Raw genomic sequence first — 21,063 nt, 5'->3', positions numbered from 1 at the left:
TGAATGCACAGCTCTTCTACTATGATCAATAGAGAAGCAGGGTTCTCCAAGATTGTCATTTTAAAAAGGTAGTATTTATTATGCTAAATTGGTATCAGTCATATGTATTTTAGATATTAATTCACTAGTGTGTCATAATTTTACTTGTCACTCGTGTAACTTAGAAGAGAGATGTGATGAAAATTTACATGCTCTATGATGCTTGCATTTTATGGGCACAAAATCCGTTCTTTAAGGCATGACTCGTTTTGTTTTTTGCTTGAGAACGGGAACATTTACTCCGCATTGGACAAAGATATCTACATGCTAATAATGTTGTTGACAACGGGAATATTTCACCTTGCGTTCATTCCCATCTTGAGGGTGAATTAGATGAGACGGGACGGCGGATTCAACCCCGGCGTCGGGCCAAAAGTCGCACTTTCGTCCTATCTAAAGCATAGTTTTGGGCTGTCTCGAATAAGCTGCATCGATTCCTATTTTGGATGGGCGGAGGAATCCAAACCTCCTTGGCCTGTAATTAATATTTTTGAAACATTACTTAAATATTTTTAAAAATATTAATTTTTTATTGAATTGGTTTTTGGAGTACAAGCTTTTTCTTTTCTGTGTGTTTAAAGGAAAGTAATTAGGTGGCCAATTCGTTGCCCTAATTTTGTATATATCTGGATCGGGAGTGGGATTCGATGTGTTGGTTTTGATGATGACTGTGATGCGAGAGGAGATTTCTCGTTCGCTCTGGTAATTGATAGTTTTCTTGTCTTTTCTTTTTCTGTTTCCTGGTCGAATGAATACGCGAGGATGACTCGCTGGCGGACGACGGCAGCACATCCGCCTTCTCCTTTCCTCTTCCTCCGAAGCGGGTGGTCGTATTTTGTAGCCCCTTTCTGTCGGTGATCCGCATGAGAAATAGAATACTATTAGAAATTAGGGTGCAGAGATCTCTTCTCTTCTCTTCTCCTCACGGAGATCGCGAGGTACGGTTTCTTCAACGATCTACTTATCGTTTCGAATTTTGCGCTTTGATTTGAATCCTGTGGAACCAAAATTAGATTCCAATTTCCTCCATTCAATACCTTTTTGCAACTTTGTTCCGATAGCTGATTGATCCGATCATTCATTTGTTTCTCTTCGTGATATTACTGTTCTATAAAATTTACCTTCAATTTGACCTGGGTTCTATGGCTTTTTCTTCTTTTGATTATGTGCAGAGTGGCGGTTTTATTTGTTTGTGTCGTGTATTATCGTTAATTAAGAATCCAATTCGAATTTGTGTTTATAATGCAGAGATAGATGTTTTTCAGGGTATAGCTGCTCGCAAATATCCGGTTTGCAGGATCCAAACGGTTCGGTAGATCGGAATTTGTTGTGATAGATGGAATTCCCCAGGAAAGTTCCCACCTTGGTCGAGCTTTGTTTGCAGACGGCAATCTCTAACCTTAGGTATATTGGAGATGTTGGAGAGGTGGACTTGTACCTATTGAAAGATATCTTACCGCACTGTAACATCGATCAGTTGACCCACATCGAGGACTCAACACAAGTGAGTCATGCATTGGGGTGGTTTTCTTTTGCGATTTTTTCTTGCTTCTGATTTCCATATTAATTTCTATGTTTATGGGTCACCATTCTCGTGGTTGTTTTACTATGACATTGTAGGGAAGAGATCTCAGTCCAGTGACAGATGCATTATGGAAAAGATTCTATGAGCAGCAATTTGGAGTGGAAAGTGCAAATACTGTGATCAAGCGGATGAAGCAGAAGAAAATAGTATTTAAATGGAGACAGCTTTTTGAGGTGCTGTACCTATTTCTTAGAATTTTATGCTTTTACTGTGGTGAAGAATTGGAAAGACTGGCCAAGAACCATATCAAACACGTTCTTGGTGTAGAATCTTCACATGATGATAGAAAAATGCTAAGTACCATGTGCTTATTGGATAAAAGATCTATATTATGATAGTAATTTGTCATGATGAATTTTGCATGACGCTTGTAGGCAAAGACAAAGGAGAGGGAAGAAGCTCAAAATAAAATGGGCGAGAAACTTAAACAGAGATATGCAGAAACACAAGCTAGTGAGTTGTCTACCAGTCTTATTTTAATTTTTCTTTTACACACATATATATATATATATATATATAGCTCACAGGAAGCAGCATCATGGTTACAAGATGCTGCTTTTATGATAGGTGATTTTTCATACTAGCACCATTGGGTAAATTGATTCACATAGATCAGATGCCTGTTTGCAAATATGTGCTTATATGTACCCAAGCACTTTCTTTGTTGTCCATTTCGTGATTATGCTTTATAAGCTTCTTGTTTGTAAGTTTCTTTTTAGCTGAACTTTTCCCTGTGGAAAAGATTTTGTTTCTGTTAACTGTCAAATTTATGAAGATTCTCAGGAATGAGAAATATAATACAACAGGACTTGAGGAGTTTCGGACCATCCATTCCTAAAGATCTTTCTCCTAAATACTGAATGGATCAGCACCTTCAGGAATTAAACAGTTCTTTCACGCACATTGTTTGGGACCAACGTAGAGAATATTGTGGCAACATGAAGTTGAACCATCATGTGGTCTGCACATACACACACAATACAGTTTCAAGATGAAGTTTTGGAAAGGCCTTTCTAGGTGTATGTGGCAATATCATATTTAGGAGTGCATATCATCCATTTTGATCAGTTTTTCTAAGAAGCTTTTCCTACTAGGTTAATAAAGGTTTCTTTCAATCATAAAAACGTCCTGTAGGCTCTACAAAATTTCTGTATTTACGTGAAATTCCACTTGTTGATATTCAGCGCATTTTGCCATCCCACAGAAGAGGAAGAGTATTAGTATACATATATAACTAAATTATATGAACAACAAAGACATGTATAGCATACATATCTAACTAAAATTTATGAACAATGAAGACATGTATAGCCTATGCTGCATAGATATTGGCTATGGCGGTGTTAGGTGAGTCTGATTCAGTCATGATTAGGTTAGATTGATCTTCTTTAGGTCTATCTTGAGAGTTTTCTATTTTTGTGTTATTTTCCAAATGAGTTTTTGTCCTTTTTCTACTTTCAGTTTTTAGATCATATCATATTCAGACCCATTGTTGGAGTCGTATTGTCTCATTTGCTTCTTGCTTCCAATAGAGCTAAGGTTGAAAGGGTCTTCAAGTCACTAGGAGCCCTGCATTGAAAGCATCTTTTGACAGGATCTTAAGTAACAATGAGACTCCCCATAAAAGTTTTCTTATAAATCTTAGATTATGAAGTGTTTAAGTCTATAGAAAGATTTCTGTTGCCAGTCTTGTATGCCATGTTACAAGATGATTTTTGTAGAATTTGAGTTGAGCTTGGGACTGTTGTCTGGGTTTTCTCCTTTTCTTCTGTCTCTCCACTCTCTTTCTGTTCCTCTGCTCATTACAAAATCGGTATACTGCAGCATGGCAACAAGTAGAACTTTGCTTTTGTATAGATGATATTTATCATGAATTTTAGACTGTCTGAGAGAAGATCAAGAACATACAAGGAAATGTGACAATCAATGAAGACAGAAATCTTCAAACTATCCGAAGCAGTCCAAGCCTTCACAAAGCAACAAACACCATGCTCATCTATATGCAGAATAGAAGTTCTAGAGGTGAAAATTTTGCAGAAATAGTATCTTCATCATCAGTCCTAGCTTCATCAGTGTTAAAACACCCCTTACGCAACTTTCTCTTCAAATTCCTTTCCAAGCTTTACATGCATTCCTGTTTGTCAACGACAGGTAGACCAAGGCACCAAACTAGCAGTTCCGATATAATTGTTGAAATGCAGAAAGTTCTTTGGATTGGGTCATTTACTATAAAGATTCTTTAGGTGATACGAGATTTCTGAGGATCAATTTTGTTTTTGTTCATGGCAAACTAAAATGAATGGATGAATCTGGAGGTCCAACCAGCAATGGATCTATGGCAATACAATTCGTGCCTGGGCTGACATGAAAGCGGTCATGACATGCCATTTTGTTCCTCTCAACTTCAGTGAGTATGGGTGCAGTTTTCTCTCGCGGTTCGAAACTACTCCCAAGTATGTATGATAAGTGACATCTTATATTTGAAGTTCAACATACAAGTTTATGCTGGTATCGACCAAAATCCTCTTGGTCCTGCTCATAATGTTATGTTATTTGAATCAGATCACTCTTACATAATCCTGTACTTTCTCTTTGAACTGGCTAGACCACCTTAAACGAATTTTCTCTTATCCTTTACAACAATGTCTCATGTTTACAATGCATAGCCAGTCGTTGCCTTTTCATCTCTATTGAAACCATTCAGTATTTTATGTCAGGTATACTAAGATTTTGCAACAATTTTTCATTGTTGCCTAAAATGCTAACCTACAAATTGTAGCTAGCCTCTTGGTTGTCTTTCAGTACTTCCTTTCTTATGGAGAGTATATGGAACTTGGATCTTCTGGTGCTCTGAACTTCTAGAGGAATACTTTTCTGCAGAATTTAATATACAATAAATAACAAATAAGATTATCTTTTACATGTATTTTATAGAATGGGCACATGGATCTAGGGTAGTAAACTATCGTACCAAGTAATCTTGAAGTTATATTGCTAAAACATAATATTTTTACATTGTTATCGAAATGTTGTTACATGCTGAGTAATTGTTTTTGTTCCATGTAGAGAAGCAAAGTCGGCAAATCCAAATCTGTTCTAAGATTCCACCCTCGGCCGGCAAAAGAAGCTACTGGGGAGGTAATTATTTTATTCCTACATATGATGTGCTATCTTGAGCCTTGTAAATGTCTAAACAAACTGCACTAAATGCCTATTGCTGCAATGTGTAGCTAAATTGTGATCCATTGTCAAGTTAACATGTGTGATGACTGTTCACAGGAAGTGGACCAAGTAGTATGTCCAATGTGAAAGGTAACTTGATGAAGAAGGCAAAATTGGAGTATCTTAATAGGTGAGATACAAAATTGTTTTCTAAATCCAGATTTGATGTCGTATGAGTTCTAACAAAGCAACTTTATCTCGGGTCAACAGCCATGAAGCAAAAGTACATGCTCTGATGAGAAGAAATGCTTCACAGCAGAACAGCTTGTCTCAGACAAGGTGGACGACATTTTTCTAAATCTGTCAAAGCTTCCATACATCCTAGCTTACTAGATTGGTTGCAATTTACCTTTTAGTCATTGAACTACTTAAAATCATATATTCATTGCTTTTCTTATTGCTGATCATGTACTCTTCTTGTTTTGCAGCCTCCCTCGTTCTACAAGACAGAACAATTTTCTTCAAAGCAATTCTGCTTCAAGCTTGAAAAATGGTAAACCAGTAGCAAGAAAGTAACAGCTTTAGCAAGTCTTTCCAGATTTGCTGAGAAGGAAAACCTTCGTTCCTATGGTGCTTCTCAGAGTTCCGACAGTTTTTTGCTGAGTCCCTCAGTTACCTTCTTGGCACTGACCTCTTATCTTAACATTCTCCTATGAGCATCATGTCTCAATAAAAGAATGTGTTCATTATAGTTATTCCCGTTTATAGCATTAAATTTTAGTTTTATGCATCGTAACCTTTGTGTGTTTTTTGACTTCAATTCACTTCCATATTTCGATTACAGCTAAATTTTCTTTTCGCAAAAAGAAATCTACTGCAACATTTTCCACCACATCTCAATATTTTAGGCTCTTGACAGAAACATTTCCCACCACAAAATAGCATGAATATCTGACAATAACATATAGTTCTGTTGTCGTTCCATGACATTTGAGGTCCTTGAAACTCTCAAATTTCCAGGATTTTGACGGCCAGAGCTTCTCTAGACGAGAATTATTTATCAAAATTTAGGGTTTTACATAGCCAAACTAACAAATTATTTTCTGAATAGAAAAATCGCCTTACCAAGGTTTTTTTCGCCATGGAAATCAAATGAAATCATTTTTATTCTCAGTTATCGAGTTTATCTTCCTTCTTTGAAACCTCGCTCATGTAATTCTGAGTTATTACGTTTCAATAATTTTTGCAAGTTCGCGAACTTTCTGGTGCATGACGTAAACATCGATGGCGTCTGGGCCTTTCTCCTCGTAGATAGGGTAGATAAATCACTTCATGTCAGTGGACCATTCCCCGGTTCCTAAGTTTTTCCCACGTACCACCTCATATATGACAAAGTAACGCACCATTCCCATTACAACGCCATCATAAACCAAATCCACAGTACAGCGTCTAATTTTAACTTCTTTCGGTCACTAACTTGCTCTTACTCTTCTTGTTTCGATGATGCACTTATCCTGAGAACGAAGACCCATGAGAAATGGATCTTGAAGATATATATATATATATATATATATATATATATATATATATATATATATATATATATATATATATATATATATATATATATATATATATATGGATGCTTATCTTCTTGATGGATCTCGTGGGGTGTCAGAAGAATAGGAACGGGCATATTATTCTGACCATAGCATGGGAGTCGATGCAGACCATCTTGTTAGTTAAGTGCTGAATAAAACAAGTGTTTCACTTGCGAAGGGATGAAACTGGGCATGAGAACAGGCATGAAGGCAAAGTAGATGCAGCGAGCAGATTATATATAGTGACCCAGTAAAAACTGCATGCATGGAGTACATGAATGCTTTTGCAAGTAGCGGTCGGTCGGTTGTTCATAGACAAAGCAACTCGAGCCTGACCTCAAAGAAATTTACATGAACAACAAGGAAGCAGCAGAGATGTCTCTTTTCTGATCACTCTTTAAGTAGCTCAGGAACGGAAGAGGCTCCGCACGATCTCGGCCTGGGCGCTGTCGACGTCCATGGTCGCCATCAGCTCTGAGAGGCGGTCGCTAAGGTCGTCCACCTCCCGGTGGAGGCTCTTGATGTAGTTGCACGTCTCCTTCAGTACCTTTGCTGCTGAAGCCTGCACCTCATGCATGCATGCGTGGAGCTCTCTCAGCTTACTTGATAAGAAACAAGTTGAAAGTTTGGTGATACAGCGTTCGTGGGCTTACTCTGCTTGCGCCTCTGCGGCGGGTCTCGGGAAGAAGAGACTGGAGCTTGGAGATGAGCTCGGTGATCTCCTCCTCTGAGATCCTGGACCTTCTGCTTGACATCTTGGGACTCTCTCTCTCTCTCTCTCTCTCTCTCTAGCTTTAGCAAAAGGGGAAGTTGGAAAAGACAAGAGGAAGTTTGGGTGGGAGACACAAGAAGGGAGAGTGGGAGAACTTTACAGGAGACAGACACTCAAGGGTGATATATAGCAGAAGAGGCTTGTGGAAGACAAACTAGGTTAAGGTGAACATACATTAAGCAAGTGTGCACTGTGTATACTTCCAAGCCTCACAATAATCAACAACTTCTTACACACAAACCTCAAGAGATTCCCTGTCATGAGAGTCTTGTCTCGTCCGTTGAACTATATCGTGTCATTTGGTGAGTGCATACATTTACTTGGACACTATATAATGTAGCTATTCGACGGAACAACAAAACAAAGAGTTTGGCAGTTGGTCACAAACCTTAAAGACGTAGCATTTATTGACCAAGTCAAGTCTGACATGGGAAGTTATCGTAGGTAGGAACGAGAATAAATCCTTAGTTGGATTAAGTCGACTAATCATTCACATACTTATACTTAATTCTCTATTTATCTATATTTTTTCGATCAAATTAATTAGTAGATAAACTGAAACGAAAAGAAGATGCGATCTGTGGAAAGGCTGGTCGGAGATGGATACGGACACCTGGAGTACATCCACGTGATTGGGTTTGGCGAGCTGAGGATTCATGTGCCGTCGGCCATTAAGACGATCATGTGATGCGCGTTTCAAGGCATGAAGAACAGTACCAAATTTAGATCTGTCTTAAGCCATCGTTCCTGTGAGGTTTAGCGGCGAAAGGATGGAGACAAACCCCTCGTGGTCCTACGGAAAATTAAGTAAGTGTCAGGGGAGGGGAACAATCCCATTTGAAGCGCCTTACCATGCAATAAATTCCACCTGTAGGCACCCACATGGGGTTCCCTTCCCCACAGAACAACTCCGAGCGCTGCAGCCATGGATGATGATGCTCCATGAGCTGGTGGACATCGGTCCCATGTCACGAAGCTGTTCTCGCATGCAACCTTTCTTCTTCCAAAGAAGAGAGAACTCTGATACTTTTGCTGTAACTATCACTGCAAAGAGAGAACACAATCGAGTCTTTGCGCATATCGCGCCTACAGAGACTGTACCTTCTGATGGGGAAGCATGAAGTCATCTATGGACTCACTCACATGGAGGCAGATGCAATTGGTTATGACCCTTCATTTTCCTAGGTACTGTTTCGCCTTACTTTTGGGGGGAGAAGAGATCATATATTGTACATCTGGAGCGATACACCCTACAGACACGGCCATGTGTATTGACAGATGAGAATGGCAGTCGCTTGGTTTGCTAGAAATGGAGAACAGATCAAAGCAAGCTTTGGCAGGAGAGGAGGTGGTGATGACAGATCAGATCAGATCAGATCAGATCAGATCAGATCAGGGAGATCATAAATGGTGCACCAAAACACATGAACGTGATTGCAGATGGGGGCGGCCTCTGGTTGCATGGTGTGGGCTGCTCCCTCCTCGTCGCCACCCACATGTGGTCGTGCCTCACGGCTGCGCATGCATGCATGCCTGCCTGCTCGCTCGCTCACTCGCAGTACAACGGTGATGGCACCATTAATATTTAGTTTTCATGAAGCAGAGAAAAAGAATAGGATTCGGCATTGGGTTCTCAACCAAATTTGTACTCTACAAACTGTAAAAAGCTTCCAACTGACACTGGCAGTTGGTCACATTTTTAGATATATATATATATATATATATATAAAATTGATTGTTGTGGAGAGTACAAGCAATAGCAGCTGACAATATCTTAAGAACTATGGGGTGTTTCTCAAAAATGAACTACTGAGATAAATAAAAAAGGAAAAACAAAGCAATGAACAAAAATTCAAAATTGAGTGATGCACCAAATGACAATCATTTCAGAAGTTCTGAAATAGGTAAAGGAAAGAGTAAGTGAAATGATTGATACATTTATACATGTAATATATATACAATAGTTTCAGCTTATGTAAAACTAAAATGTGATTTGAGTCCATTGAAGTTTGAAATGGTGTGAAACTGAGGGTTGTTTATCATTTAGCGACTAACTTAATTTATGGATTTGAAAGCCATAAAGCTGGTTTAATATATTTATATAAAATTTTAGTATAAATTTGTAACTATTTATATTTAATAAAAAGTCTTAATGAAAACCAGTGTAATTTAATCAATTCGAAGCAAAAAAAAAAACACTTAGCATGATCTAAAACTTTGAGAAATTAGTTCTGAAATAAGATTTGATTTTTTTTTTACGTTTGATTTAATGGTCATACTTATTGGAAGTTCTAGAATAAATTTGAATGAAATAAAATATTTCCAAGATAAGATCACATTAATTTTCAATTAGTTACACTGATCTCAACTGCTATACAAGACAACAGAAATATAAACTCCCATGAACACACACACACACACACACATGCATCTGTATACGTAAGATAAAAGATAACTTTTAGGTCAATGGTAGATCAGTAAGGGAGGGAAAGACTGACTAAGAAATCAATGCCTACTTAATTCAGGTCACTCAAAATTATCTGCTGGTATACGTAGTTAAAATCAAATAACTTTTCCGACATGTGGAGTCCAACTTGCTCAAGGAGAGATGAAGACACTGTAATCTCAAGGTTTCTTACAGTCGATAGCTAGGAAGAATCTGAGCAATGCTGGCAATATGCATCCATCACTGCTCGGAAATTAATTTCTCACATTCAACAACAGTACCATGAAACTTTGTCTTCGAATAATGTTAAGATTGGGCTAATGATGCAGCAGAAGCCTCAGAGACCTATCAAATGCATTTGACCCCACTGGATTCTGGCAGTTGGAGACATATTGCAGCCCTGCGCAGAGATCTTTCCATATGGACCACTGCGAGATCTGGTGGTCCTCTTCCCTGCCGAATATTTTTGTGTTAGGAGATGCCCCAACAATGTTGGGATTGATACCATATTTGACACTGGATCTCGACATGTATCGTCTCACTGGATTAGCTATCTTGCTTCAGTTGCCTTTGGAGAGACAACAGCATGGTATAAGTGGATAGTACCTATTTGGTCGATTCATTACAGTGATAATACTGGTCGGCACGTCGAACTTTGGCTGCAATCTTTAGAGGTCATCGAAGCCACCAGGATAAGCTGCATGGCTGCACATAGACGCAGTCTTCTCGACATTGCCATTTCATCGTTCCATACTCGGCAACACATGAACTGTCGGTAGGCTGACCATGGCGGCAAGATTCAATCTGTGGATAGGGATGCTGGATAGTTAGGAGAGCATTTCCCTTACGAAGTCATGTTCTCTGCATGAGTGAGTTAGCACAGACGGCGACCGATGCGAGGAATTGCCTGACCCCAATAGTCGACAGGCCGAAGCCGGAGGCCTCTCTCCTGTGGTATTTGGCGGCCATGGATAACCTCGACAGCGGTGTTCACGTGCCACTGCCGACCGATCAGGCGAGTTCGCTTAGATTGCATGGTGGAGTAGCCGTTATATAAGGGTTCTTCGAACGTCGTCGGTTCAGATTACGTAGAAAATGAAACTAGAATCATATCGATTCCAAGAAATCTTTAATCGAATTCGTCAGTTTAGATTCTGATTTTACGAGAATAGAATAAGAATCGAACCCTTCAGTGTCGATTCAATTCAAAACCGTAAAATCGATGATCGATTCTGATTTTGACTTTGACGGATTGGATTCTAGTTCGAATTGGACCGCGATCGTGTCGTCTATATATGTACAATTAATTCTTTTTTCATATAATAGTTGCTAGGATGAGAAAATAAATTCAAAAGAAATAAATTTAAATTTTCTATCTGTCAATTTTACCATTTATATAATATAACATAAACCTATGTAATATCATCACGTAATATAAGACAGTCCAAATTTTCTTCCACGTTGGATATGGGTGTAAACAAGAATGTTACATTTTAATTATATAAATAACTTTTTTATATTTTATATGAATTCTTCTCTTTCAATTGCTTTGTGATGGATGAGAGGAAAAGAGTCAGCCGCAACATCGAGGGCAGCACGCCCCCTTCACGTGATTCTTCTCTCACGCACGCTGCACGTGAGCGGGTCCGTAAAGCGCCCTTACTGCCACATCGCGCTCAAACAACGTTATCCCTTCTTTCCCACTACCGACGGTCGGACGGCAACGAAGGAGAAGAAGAGGAGGGCGAGATGGTCATCCCCCTGTCCCATCTCCTTCTTCCTCCGAACCCTCGTTCGTCTCCTCCTCCTCCCGATCCTTACCTGAGGAGCTCGCCTGTGCTCAAGAAATGGCGGATCGGGGCTTCTTCCGCCGCTCCTGGGGTTGATCTCAAGCCGCTAGAGACGGCCATCGCCAAGGTGGTTGAATCTCCATTCTCATGCATTCCTTGTGGGCGTCATATTAACTTAATGCTCTGCTCTTATTTGGGAATCCATAATCCCGCAAACTCCTTGGATTCTTCTGACCTTTTCTTCTTATCATGAATCTGTAAGTTGGATGCATGTTTCGGTCTACTTGGTATCATTACATTAGGGCATAATGAGCTATCGACAAGCAGAGTGATACGTTATCTGAACATACATTGTTGAGAATCATGATTTGCCATGAGCTTCTGATGTCAAACAGGTCAACGATAGTTTGATAGAATTTTCCCGATGCAGAAGGATAGCGTTGCTGTTAAGGAGATTCTTGATCAGCTGAATCAAATAGGTTGGGCAAAGAAATGGAGCTCTCAGCCATATGTATCACGTCGTATGGTCAGTCCACCATCCCAGTGAAGTTCTGGGCAAGTACTGCTCAAACACTTGACACGTTTATGATGGATGACATGTATACATAGCTTATCACACACACATATATATATTTGTTGATTTCCTTCCAACTCTTGTATGTCTTGATGATTATTGTGATGCGGTTATGGCTTGAATGCAGACGTCCTTGCGGGAGCTTACCACTCTGGGAATAAAAAACGCAGAGAACCTTGCAATACCAAGTGTTAGGAATGATGTAATACTGTTTGTTTCAGCAATCACATTTGAGATTTCAAGTCGTGTGCATTGCAGAGTCTGAGTTCCTGACCAAAGGACCAAGTCCAAAAGCTCAATTCATCAGCTTGGCTCTTGTCATTTGCTGAATTGAAATTGTTGTTTGTGGTGCAGGCAGCTTTTCTATTCACAGTAGTGGGAACCACGAGTTTGCTTGCTGTCATTGCCGGTCAGCTTCCTGGGGTACTTCTCTCCACTCTTCAGACAAACTAACTTCTTATTTTGCTTGAGGGCCAGTCCACGGTCACCCTTTTTCTCAACATAAAATGAGTCTATCGCCTTCGGCACATCGGTTTTCAGCTAACTCGAGATCATTTTGGATGGTTACCTGTATCAAAGATCATGTTCAAGCCAACCCACTGAAATGAACTCACGATGTTCATCCAAAGCTGTCACTAAGACGAAGATGCACCGATATGCTTTATTTGATACTGCACATTTGCAGAATTCTGGTTCTTCATCAGGCATCAGCTCACTAGTTATACTTTTAATGCAGCAATTTAGTTGTCATCAACGCATTGCGTTCATATGCTTTAATTTTCATCGTCTCCTTTATGCTGAACTTGTATATCCTGCTGACTGACTCACGGAATTTGCAGGACTGGGGTTTCTTTGTGCCTTACTTAATTGGTAGCATTTCATTAATAGTACTGGCTGTTGGGAGCATTTCTCCTGGGTAAACACTTCACCCTGTTCTATATCTTAATGCTCCTTCTGTTGTCAAGTAAATTTGAATTCAAATCATAACAGTTGGCTATAGAAATTTATGTTAACTTTATTAAATAGTTTCAAAGTGGTTTTATGTAACCTTAAGAGAGAGTTGGTGGTGGTGGTGCAAGGAAGTTCAGAAAGTATTTTTTTATTAAAAAATCATATTTTAAGGATTGATAAAATTAAAAATTAAAAATTGAAAAAGTATAATAAATCTTAAAAAAAATTTAAAAATGTCTAGTATGGTAAGATATAAAGCTTATGATAATTTTTATAATAAATTAGGTTAAAGAAGATATGTATCGAATTGTTAATGCTAGAGAAAGAAAATGTAAGGATTTATATATTATTAGATTCATTAAAGGCAAAGATAAAATAACACTTGTTAATGATAATGACATTAAAAAGGATAGAAAAATTATTTTTATAAATTAATTATTTAATAAATATTTTATACAGGACTTAGATTTAATCAGAATAATAATAGTATATTTAATAATCACATATTTATTCATAAAATTAGAGCTAGTGAAGCAAAAGATGTATTAAAATAAAAAAAAGTAGTTAGGAGTGTGTGACCTAATAGTATTATCCCTATTGAGATCTAAAAAAATTTAGGGAATAAGAGACTAACTTAGTTAACTAGCATATTTAACAAAATCATAAGATTAAGAAAGATGTCTGATGAATGAAGAAAGAGTTTTTTAATATCAATTTACAAGAATAAGGATGACATACATTCAAATTATAAATGAATTATAATAATAAGTTATATTATCAAATTTTGGAAAAGAGTTATAGAAAGTAGGATAAGACATGAAATAAATATATCTAAAAATTAATTTAGTTTTATATTTTGAAGATCAACCATAGAAGTTATTTATTTATTAAGATAATTAATAAAAATATAGGAAGAAAAAAAAGATTTGCATATGATTTTTATTGACCTAGATAAAGTCTATGATAGGATTCCAGAAAATTTATTATGATGAGTTTTAAAAAACAACGATGTGTCCACTAATTATATTGATGTTATATATATATATATATATATATATATATATATATATATACTATAAAAAGTGTGTATCCACTAATTATAATGTAGCTATCAATGTTAGAACTATAAGAAGTGTGTCTAGTGATTTTTTTATTAATATAGGATTACATCAAGGTTACACAGTAAATCCTTATCTTTTCATATTAATAATGGATTAATTCACAGTAAGTCCTTAACTTATATGATGAACCTCTAGTGTATATTATTTACCGATGATATTATCTTATTTAATGAGAAGCAAAGTGAAATTAATTATAAACTTGAGTTACGAAGGTAATTCTTAAAAACCAAAGATTTTAAATTAGATAATACTAAGATTGAATATATGAGATATAATTATAGTAATATTAGGAATAGACAAGAGAATATAATTAAGTTAAATAGATAAGAAGTCTCTTTAAGTAAAAAACTTTAGGTATTTTGAATCAATTATCCAACAAGATGGAGAGATTAATAAAAATATTATTCATAATATAAAATATAATAGTTAAAATGATCAACAACTTATGTGATCATTGGATACCTTTGAGATTAAAATATATATATATATATATATATATATATAATAATTATAAGACCAATAATATTTTATGGATTTGAGTGTAGGATAGTTAAAAAATAACATATACAAAAAGTTTGTATTGCCAAGATGATAATATTGAGATGTATATATGGAGGTACGAGGAAAGACAAGAAAAAAATATTTTTATACATGAACAATTATATATCGCTTCGATAAAGGATATAATAAGAAAAAATCACTTAAAATAGTATATGTCTGTGCTTAGAAAAGCTTCAAATACGATAGTCAAAAGATGTAAAATGATTAATACTAGTGAAACAAAGTGAGGCAGAAAAAGACCTAAAAAGATATTAGCAAAAACTATTAATAAAGAACTAAGTATTCTGAACTTGATTAAGCATATAACTTGTTACATATAGCATTAGATTCAAAAAGATATCTTATAACCAATTTAAATTTTTTTTCTTTTTAATGAGACCTGAGGTGAGCTTCTTCATATGCAAGCCTTCCTGTTACTTGCGTTTTGTGAAATCCAATTGTGTGTTACTCTTCTTTGAAGCTCTCCTTTATTTGTTTGGAAAAATCAATTGTTGCTCTGGTTTTAACTCTGTTCTGTCACATACATTGGCATATTCTCTTTCATTGCCTTGGTGAAATGACTGAATATATCTCCTCAAAAGGAAAAATTATATTGATGGATTAGATTAGCCCGAAAGTGGGACAAAACATGCCTGCTTTGTCCTTGATTCCATATGATCATAACAATTCTTTCGAACGATGAGCAATTTTTGTTCTCTTTGTTGTAGTCTTCTGCAGGCTGCGATTAATGGATTTTCTTCATTTTTTCCTGATTACCAAGAGAGGATTGCTAGACATGAAGCTGCTCATTTCTTGGGTGAGTTTCATCATATGTAAGACTGGCTACAGATTCATTTTATCCTTCTCTAATCATCTGTTGAGAATGTACGAGTTATCAAGCTCACAAAGTGATTGCTGATTCTTAGTTGCCTACTTGATTGGCCTGCCTATCTTGGGATATTCGCTGGACATCGGAAAGGAGCACGTCAATTTGGTTGATGAGCGGCTTCAGAAACTACTATACAGTGGACAACTTGATGAGAAGGAATTGGACAGGTGAAAAGTTGAGCATTAGTAGATATACGTTTCAATTTAATCTCTATTGTTACATCTCATAGTGATGAGTTTTATAGTAAACTATCTCGTTTCATTTTGGGGTGCCTTTGGTTACAAAAGCATAAGTATTCCTTTTAATTGTAAATAAAATTAGGTCTTGATTATCCTTTACAGTTAGTTATTTTTATTCTAATTTTTATATTTTAAAAAGTTACATTGGTATCTTTATAGTTACAAAAATAAAATATCTAGATTCATTTAACATCGGTTTTATCAATGAAAATATGAAAACAAATAACAAAAAGATAATTTTAATGTTTCAATTGGTGGTGACGGATAACGACGTCGTTAGGAGTCGGGTGGCTATTGTAGATGAGGAGAGTGATAACGAGAGGTAAGGATCGCTCGGCAACTGCATCAGCGTTAATGCAGTTATCGAGTGGTGAAAGGGCTACCGATGCAGATGCAAAGCAATAAAAGAATCACTCAGCAATTGTATCGGCGTTGACACAATTGCAAAGCAGCCCTCACCTCTTGCTGTCACTCTCCTCATCCATAATAGCCATCAATGACTCTCCGCAGCGTCGTTGTCCGTCACCATCCATTGAAATATTAAAATTATCTTTTTGTCTTTTATCTTCTTGATTTTATTGGTAAAAATATACCTAGATGCTTCACTTTCGTAACGATAGATGTCAATATAAGTTTTTAAAATATATGGATCAAAATATTATATGTAACTAGATAATTTATAATTAGCACTCTTTTTTGACATATTAAAAATTGAGGATTACTCTAAACCATTCCTCATGTTGTCAATGGTGCTATGATAAACTAAGAATCTGACCCCATATAAGATATGAATGTTTCTTGGATAAGTAGCAGAGCCAGCTATATGTAATCAGCGATTACATGAAGCTCTGAATTGGTAATTATCTACTTCTTGATCAATTGTATTGGTTGGCGATTCAACCATCACCAGGTTGGCTGCTGTGTCGATGGCTGGACTTGCAGCTGAAGGTCTGAAATATGATAAGGTGATTGGTCAATCAGCAGACCTTTTCACACTTCAGGTACTAAATATAGATAATATTCATCTTCAATTCATCTACTTGTGCTAAACCGTCCTCATTGATCAGCCACAGCTCAGTCTATTGGTCAGCAACTCACAGTGTCTCTTTGCTTCTCCAGAGGTTTATAAATAGGAGTAAGCCACGGATTAGCAAGGAACAGCAGCAAAACCTTACAAGATGGGCTGTGAGTCCCGTATCTTCTTCCTATACTCAACATAGTCGATTGATCGTAAGGTGTGACTGCAGATGTAAATCGATTGTGATGAATGACCATGCAGGTGTTGTTTTCTGGATCTCTCCTCAAGAACAATGCAGTAGAGCATCAAGCTCTTATGGCAGCAATGTCGAGGAAAGCTGGCGTGCTCGAGTGCATCGAAGCGATAGAGAATGCTGCTTAATTAATTTGTATAGCTTGATCATTCGTAGTGGAGCTCATGATTCATTCGTTGGCTATCAACTGTCTCCAGAAATTGAAAACTCTGCTGTGAGCCAAAATTCATAAGCTTCCTTTTTAGTTTGTAAATGACGATATCATATTGTTACAGTCGAATAATCGTATGTTTATACATTTACCTCTAAGATGTGTAAATATTTATATCATCATCTCAATGTAGGAGTGGTCACGATTCGATTCGAATTGAAACCAAATCGATCCGCAACTAGAAGCGAACCGAGTCCACGGTTCGACGATAGCAAATCAAATTGGAACCGGGGTTGAAAATATATTTTCAAGAGTTCAAGATTTATTTTCACATCTCATAATTTTAATAGATCGATTAGTCCTTTCATTTGTGTTGCATAAGCTATTGTTATGTACTCTTTTGAAAATGATGATTTTAGTTCTATCGAGAAACTATACTAGTCCGTGCACGATTATAGGTTTCGTGTTCGAATCCATACGAGAATGTCGATCATAGTTGTCGATCCCACATAGTTTATTGATCGAACTCTATGTAAATCAAGCTTTATAATCGTAAATAAGCATTGGAAGAACGAAATGAGTGAAGTAGTTATAAGGCATTTGAGAGTTTTTATGATGATGGACTTGATAGAAGATATCCCATCATTTGAAACGCCTATTGGTATTCGAATCCTTCCTTTTATTTGTTTACTTCCTACACTTTGAGGTCGCGGAATAACAATGAGGAGATCTTATTCCAACGCAATTCATTAAACAAACATTACCTTTATATCGGATTGGATATAATCCCGTAAACTGTTTCATTATCTCAAGTTGCAAAAGCATTTCTAAACCACAACGTCATCAAATCAGCACTAACTCGATTTGGAGTTGCACAACATAAGAATGGGAGCTTCTGCCGACATTATAAGTTGATCGTGCACTGAGATGTAAATAATTAGATTAAAGGGCTTTAATTCTAATACAGCAATAATTTAGGATGTCATGTACGAATTTTTTTTATACTTCATTAAGTTTTTCTCTTAAAAATAGATTAAATATAAGCAAACTTATCCACGTGATTTGTGACAAAAGATCTCGAAAAATGATAAGGGATACATTATCTGAGGGATGGGATCGAAAAATACTCTCGATATTTGTGCAAGTGATATCTTGGGAGATCAATGTTTTTTTCCTTGGAGACACCTCGGATAATCCTATGTATACGGATCCTATCACATTAGACTAATCAAGATGTCAATAACTTTTTTTCTAATAATACTTAAGATATTTTTATGTCGTTCGATACTGAGATATTTATAGAATAACCAAACCTAATTCTTAAAAATTCTTTCAATACTTCGAGTAACATAGTTCTTTAAGTAATTTATATTTTATTAAAACTTTAGAAATATTTGTCAACTATAAGAATAACATGCTAAGAATGTGTAGTAGAATATGATATCCAAAAGTTTTGGATAGATCATATATTTGGTGATACTACGACGCCCGCAAAGATACCATCCACTATGTTTTGTTCATACCAACTTTATGGCATGGATTTCTCCCCCTTTATGATAGAGATTACATAAGATCTGTTGCTAGAGATTTTCTCGAATACACTGCTGTAATATTCCTAACTTTGTCGATCTCCACAACTTTACACCGTTCATTGTGTCTTTTGATGGAACTTAAGTTTGGGGAACTTTCATGAACTATAGGTATAACTTTTCCCAAGGAATGTCAACCTTTCTTTTGACCTCGTCAATCTTAAATGCCTTTCAACATATCTTTTCCGTATTGCGACTACTTGAATCTTACAGCATTCCTAACTCAGAAAGTAATACAATCATGTCTGTTGGTATCAACAACCTTAAGTCATGACCTCGGGGCCTAATCCGAATGATTGGGGATCTATCTAAGCGACCCTTGAAACTGTTGAGGTGGCCGACCGCGGTGGTCCGATCGTGACGGGACAATCATTTCCTCTGGAAGGGAACTCCTCGCCTGGGCACGCGGTGGGAGGCGTTCCGTCTTCGTCCCTACACACAGGTCGGGTCGGGAGGCTCGACCCGACCCCTCCGACAATCAAGTCAGTGGATAGTCTTAGGGGGTTTTTTCTCTCCTTTTTCCCTCCTCCTCTTTCTGAGCGCGAGGGTTTTTATAGGGAAGGTTACCGTTGCCTTATGTGCCCGCTTGTAGGGAGCAGGATCGTACTCCTGATAACGTCTGACACTGGTGTTGGCATGGCGTAAAGGACCGGGCTCGTGCAGGTTGGTAATGTGCCTTGGTCGACGTTTCGATCTGTTTTGGCTAAGCGCTGTCAGGTTAATCGAGGCGCGAGGCGTCATTCGGGCGCAGCTGACGTTAATCCGCGTCCCATCGCTATTATTGCCCTCATCAATGTCAACACATAAGAGTCTTGGAGGATCACGACGGATTGAAAATGAAGTATAATGTAAGTATAATATATTAACGAAGTTTTAATAGATTGTTTATTTTTATGTTAAGAAGAACAATAATGTAAGTAATTGTATTCATCTCTTTTTGTTCCTTGAGTGAATTATCTTTTATATTTTCTTTATTCTTAAACAAAATGAACCTTTAGAGTCAACGGTAAATCTTCAAATTTTCCATACTACTTCCACTTTGTCCTTTTTGTCTAATTCATCAATATGATTAAGTTAATCTAGGATTGCGATAGTTAAAGAAACCAAATTTGCACAAAGAGTTTACTTTGTTGGTTAATTTACGATCGACTTTAATCAGGAATTTATGTTAGCAAAATATTTGAAGCGAATATTCTCTCGTATTTTCTTCTTTCGAACTGAAATGATTATAAGATAATAAGATACGAGCATTTTCTATCTTAAAATACGAAACATGAATATTTTTTTCTCGATCAATTAAACTCATTTTGACGTCGGATTGCCAAACATTTATGATGCAATGATCGGGGTATCAAAGATGTTGTAGGTGCAATGCAGATAGGGCGGGGCATGTGCCACTTTGCCTCATCAAATTAGAAATATAATTTGGAAATGGTTACAAAAGAGAAAGTCTTACTCTCTTCGTAATAAATGCTAAATACAGAAAGAAAAAAGAAAGAGCAATTGCATGATCTCACATATGTTCTTCTACACTCTCTCTCTCTCTCTCTCTCTCTCCTCAGAAATTGTATGTTGACAGACAATTCCGTCACCCTGTCCCAATTGCAGCAACTGTTGTATGCCGCCGACCTTTATGAGATTAGACGCATAGTTTCGTGTGCCACATAGGCAGGTCTTTGAATCTTGTGCAAGCTTTCATCGCGTAGCTCTGCTGTCTTTTTATCCACCTCGTCGTCTTCCTGTATGCATGCGCTCTCATTACACCCGTGACGGTAGCACCGATAAGATCACCACAGTAGCAGCAGCTTGTCCTCATCCGGATTCTAGAATCGGCGCTTTCGCTTCTTCCCGGTTTGGAATTGGAATTCCATCGATTCCCCATAATTTTTATGCCGATTTTTAAATTAGATTATTGTATTTTTTTTAATTTAATTTATTTTTTTAAATAATAAATAAATAAATACTTCTTTAATTAATTTTTATTAAATTATTCAAAATAATAAAGGCTTCTGATTCTAAATATCACCTTCATCTGATTCGAAATCGACCGTTGATGGTAACCTCTTAAATCGGTATCGTGCGAATAACGGCAGCATGCGGAGATGCCACACGCTGTGCTTGCACTGTAGCCCTCCGGGGCAGATGGAGCGCGGAAACGCGAACACCGACGTGGGTCCCGCGGAATGACTACCAATAATATAAAAGGGTTGGATAAGATGGACCCCACGGTCATTTCCAATAGCCGTCGTCGATGCTTGCTGGTCCCCACCTGCTCCCTCTCGCCCTCACAGATCATGAGATGTGGGGTCCCTGCTTTTGTGGATACGTGGCATCAACGCGACT

The 21,063-nt window shown here is 37.2% G+C and overlaps 3 protein-coding genes across 6 annotated transcripts; 2 read left to right on the top strand and 1 right to left on the bottom strand.

Moving 5' to 3' along the window:
• Positions 1–537: 537 nt before the first annotated feature.
• On the top strand, positions 538–5,572 carry LOC135622816 (uncharacterized). 3 transcript variants are annotated; one of them, XM_065125015.1, is made up of 8 exons: positions 538–977; positions 1,294–1,543; positions 1,660–1,797; positions 1,999–2,077; positions 4,691–4,762; positions 4,904–4,976; positions 5,057–5,125; positions 5,275–5,572. In XM_065125015.1, the coding sequence occupies exons 2-8, from the start codon at positions 1,376–1,378 to the stop codon at positions 5,360–5,362; spliced, it is 687 nt and encodes a 228-aa protein (XP_064981087.1). In that variant the 5' UTR covers positions 538–977; positions 1,294–1,375; the 3' UTR covers positions 5,363–5,572. The 3 variants fall into 3 exon arrangements, with proteins under 3 accessions (XP_064981087.1, XP_064981085.1, XP_064981086.1); XM_065125013.1 differs by having other exon boundaries at positions 543–977; positions 1,288–1,543; XM_065125014.1 differs by having other exon boundaries at positions 557–977; positions 1,305–1,543.
• A 1,049-nt stretch (positions 5,573–6,621) lies between these two features.
• Positions 6,622–7,230, bottom strand: LOC135622735 (transcription factor ILI5-like). The gene is made up of 2 exons (XM_065124840.1): positions 7,041–7,230; positions 6,622–6,949 (listed from the first exon to the last, which is right to left on the bottom strand). The coding sequence occupies exons 1-2, from the start codon at positions 7,140–7,142 to the stop codon at positions 6,794–6,796; spliced, it is 258 nt and encodes an 85-aa protein (XP_064980912.1). The 5' UTR covers positions 7,143–7,230; the 3' UTR covers positions 6,622–6,793.
• Positions 7,231–11,297: 4,067 nt separating this feature from the next.
• Positions 11,298–17,289, top strand: LOC103997398 (uncharacterized). Of its 2 annotated transcripts, none has more exons than XM_009418599.3 (10): positions 11,298–11,522; positions 11,826–11,921; positions 12,097–12,171; positions 12,324–12,392; positions 12,809–12,885; positions 15,310–15,398; positions 15,508–15,637; positions 16,620–16,710; positions 16,829–16,894; positions 16,989–17,289. In XM_009418599.3, exons 1-10 carry the CDS (start codon positions 11,355–11,357, stop codon positions 17,106–17,108), a joined length of 981 nt encoding a protein of 326 aa, XP_009416874.2. In that variant the 5' UTR covers positions 11,298–11,354; the 3' UTR covers positions 17,109–17,289. The 2 variants fall into 2 exon arrangements, with proteins under 2 accessions (XP_009416874.2, XP_018686896.2); XM_018831351.2 differs by having other exon boundaries at positions 11,385–11,522; positions 11,791–11,921.
• The last annotated feature ends 3,774 nt before the right edge of the window (positions 17,290–21,063 follow it).

This window comes from Musa acuminata, chromosome BXJ2-9 (genome assembly GCF_036884655.1).
Source record: "Musa acuminata AAA Group cultivar baxijiao chromosome BXJ2-9, Cavendish_Baxijiao_AAA, whole genome shotgun sequence".
Classification (NCBI taxonomy): Eukaryota; Viridiplantae; Streptophyta; class Magnoliopsida; order Zingiberales; family Musaceae; genus Musa; species Musa acuminata.
The sequence above is the reverse complement of the archived record's forward strand: the minus strand, read 5'-3'. Positions and strand labels throughout refer to the sequence as shown.

Bases quoted from the DNA above. Each gene is read 5' to 3' on its own strand.
- LOC135622816 (XM_065125015.1), top strand. From the start codon at position 1,376: ATGGAATTCCCCAGGAAAGTTCCCACCTTGGTCGAGCTTTGTTTGCAG. The intron at 2,078-4,690 runs GTGAGTTGTCTA...TGTTCCATGTAG, and splicing joins ATATGCAGAAACACAAGCTA to AGAAGCAAAGTCGGCAAATC. The intron at 5,126-5,274 runs GTGGACGACATT...CTTGTTTTGCAG, and splicing joins AACAGCTTGTCTCAGACAAG to CCTCCCTCGTTCTACAAGAC.
- LOC135622735 (XM_065124840.1), bottom strand. From the start codon at position 7,142: ATGTCAAGCAGAAGGTCCAGGATCTCAGAGGAGGAGATCACCGAGCTC. The intron at 6,950-7,040 runs GTAAGCCCACGA...CATGAGGTGCAG, and splicing joins GCCGCAGAGGCGCAAGCAGA to GCTTCAGCAGCAAAGGTACT.
- LOC103997398 (XM_009418599.3), top strand. From the start codon at position 11,355: ATGGTCATCCCCCTGTCCCATCTCCTTCTTCCTCCGAACCCTCGTTCG. The intron at 16,711-16,828 runs GTACTAAATATA...TTGCTTCTCCAG, and splicing joins CAGACCTTTTCACACTTCAG to AGGTTTATAAATAGGAGTAA. The intron at 16,895-16,988 runs GTGAGTCCCGTA...ATGACCATGCAG, and splicing joins AAAACCTTACAAGATGGGCT to GTGTTGTTTTCTGGATCTCT.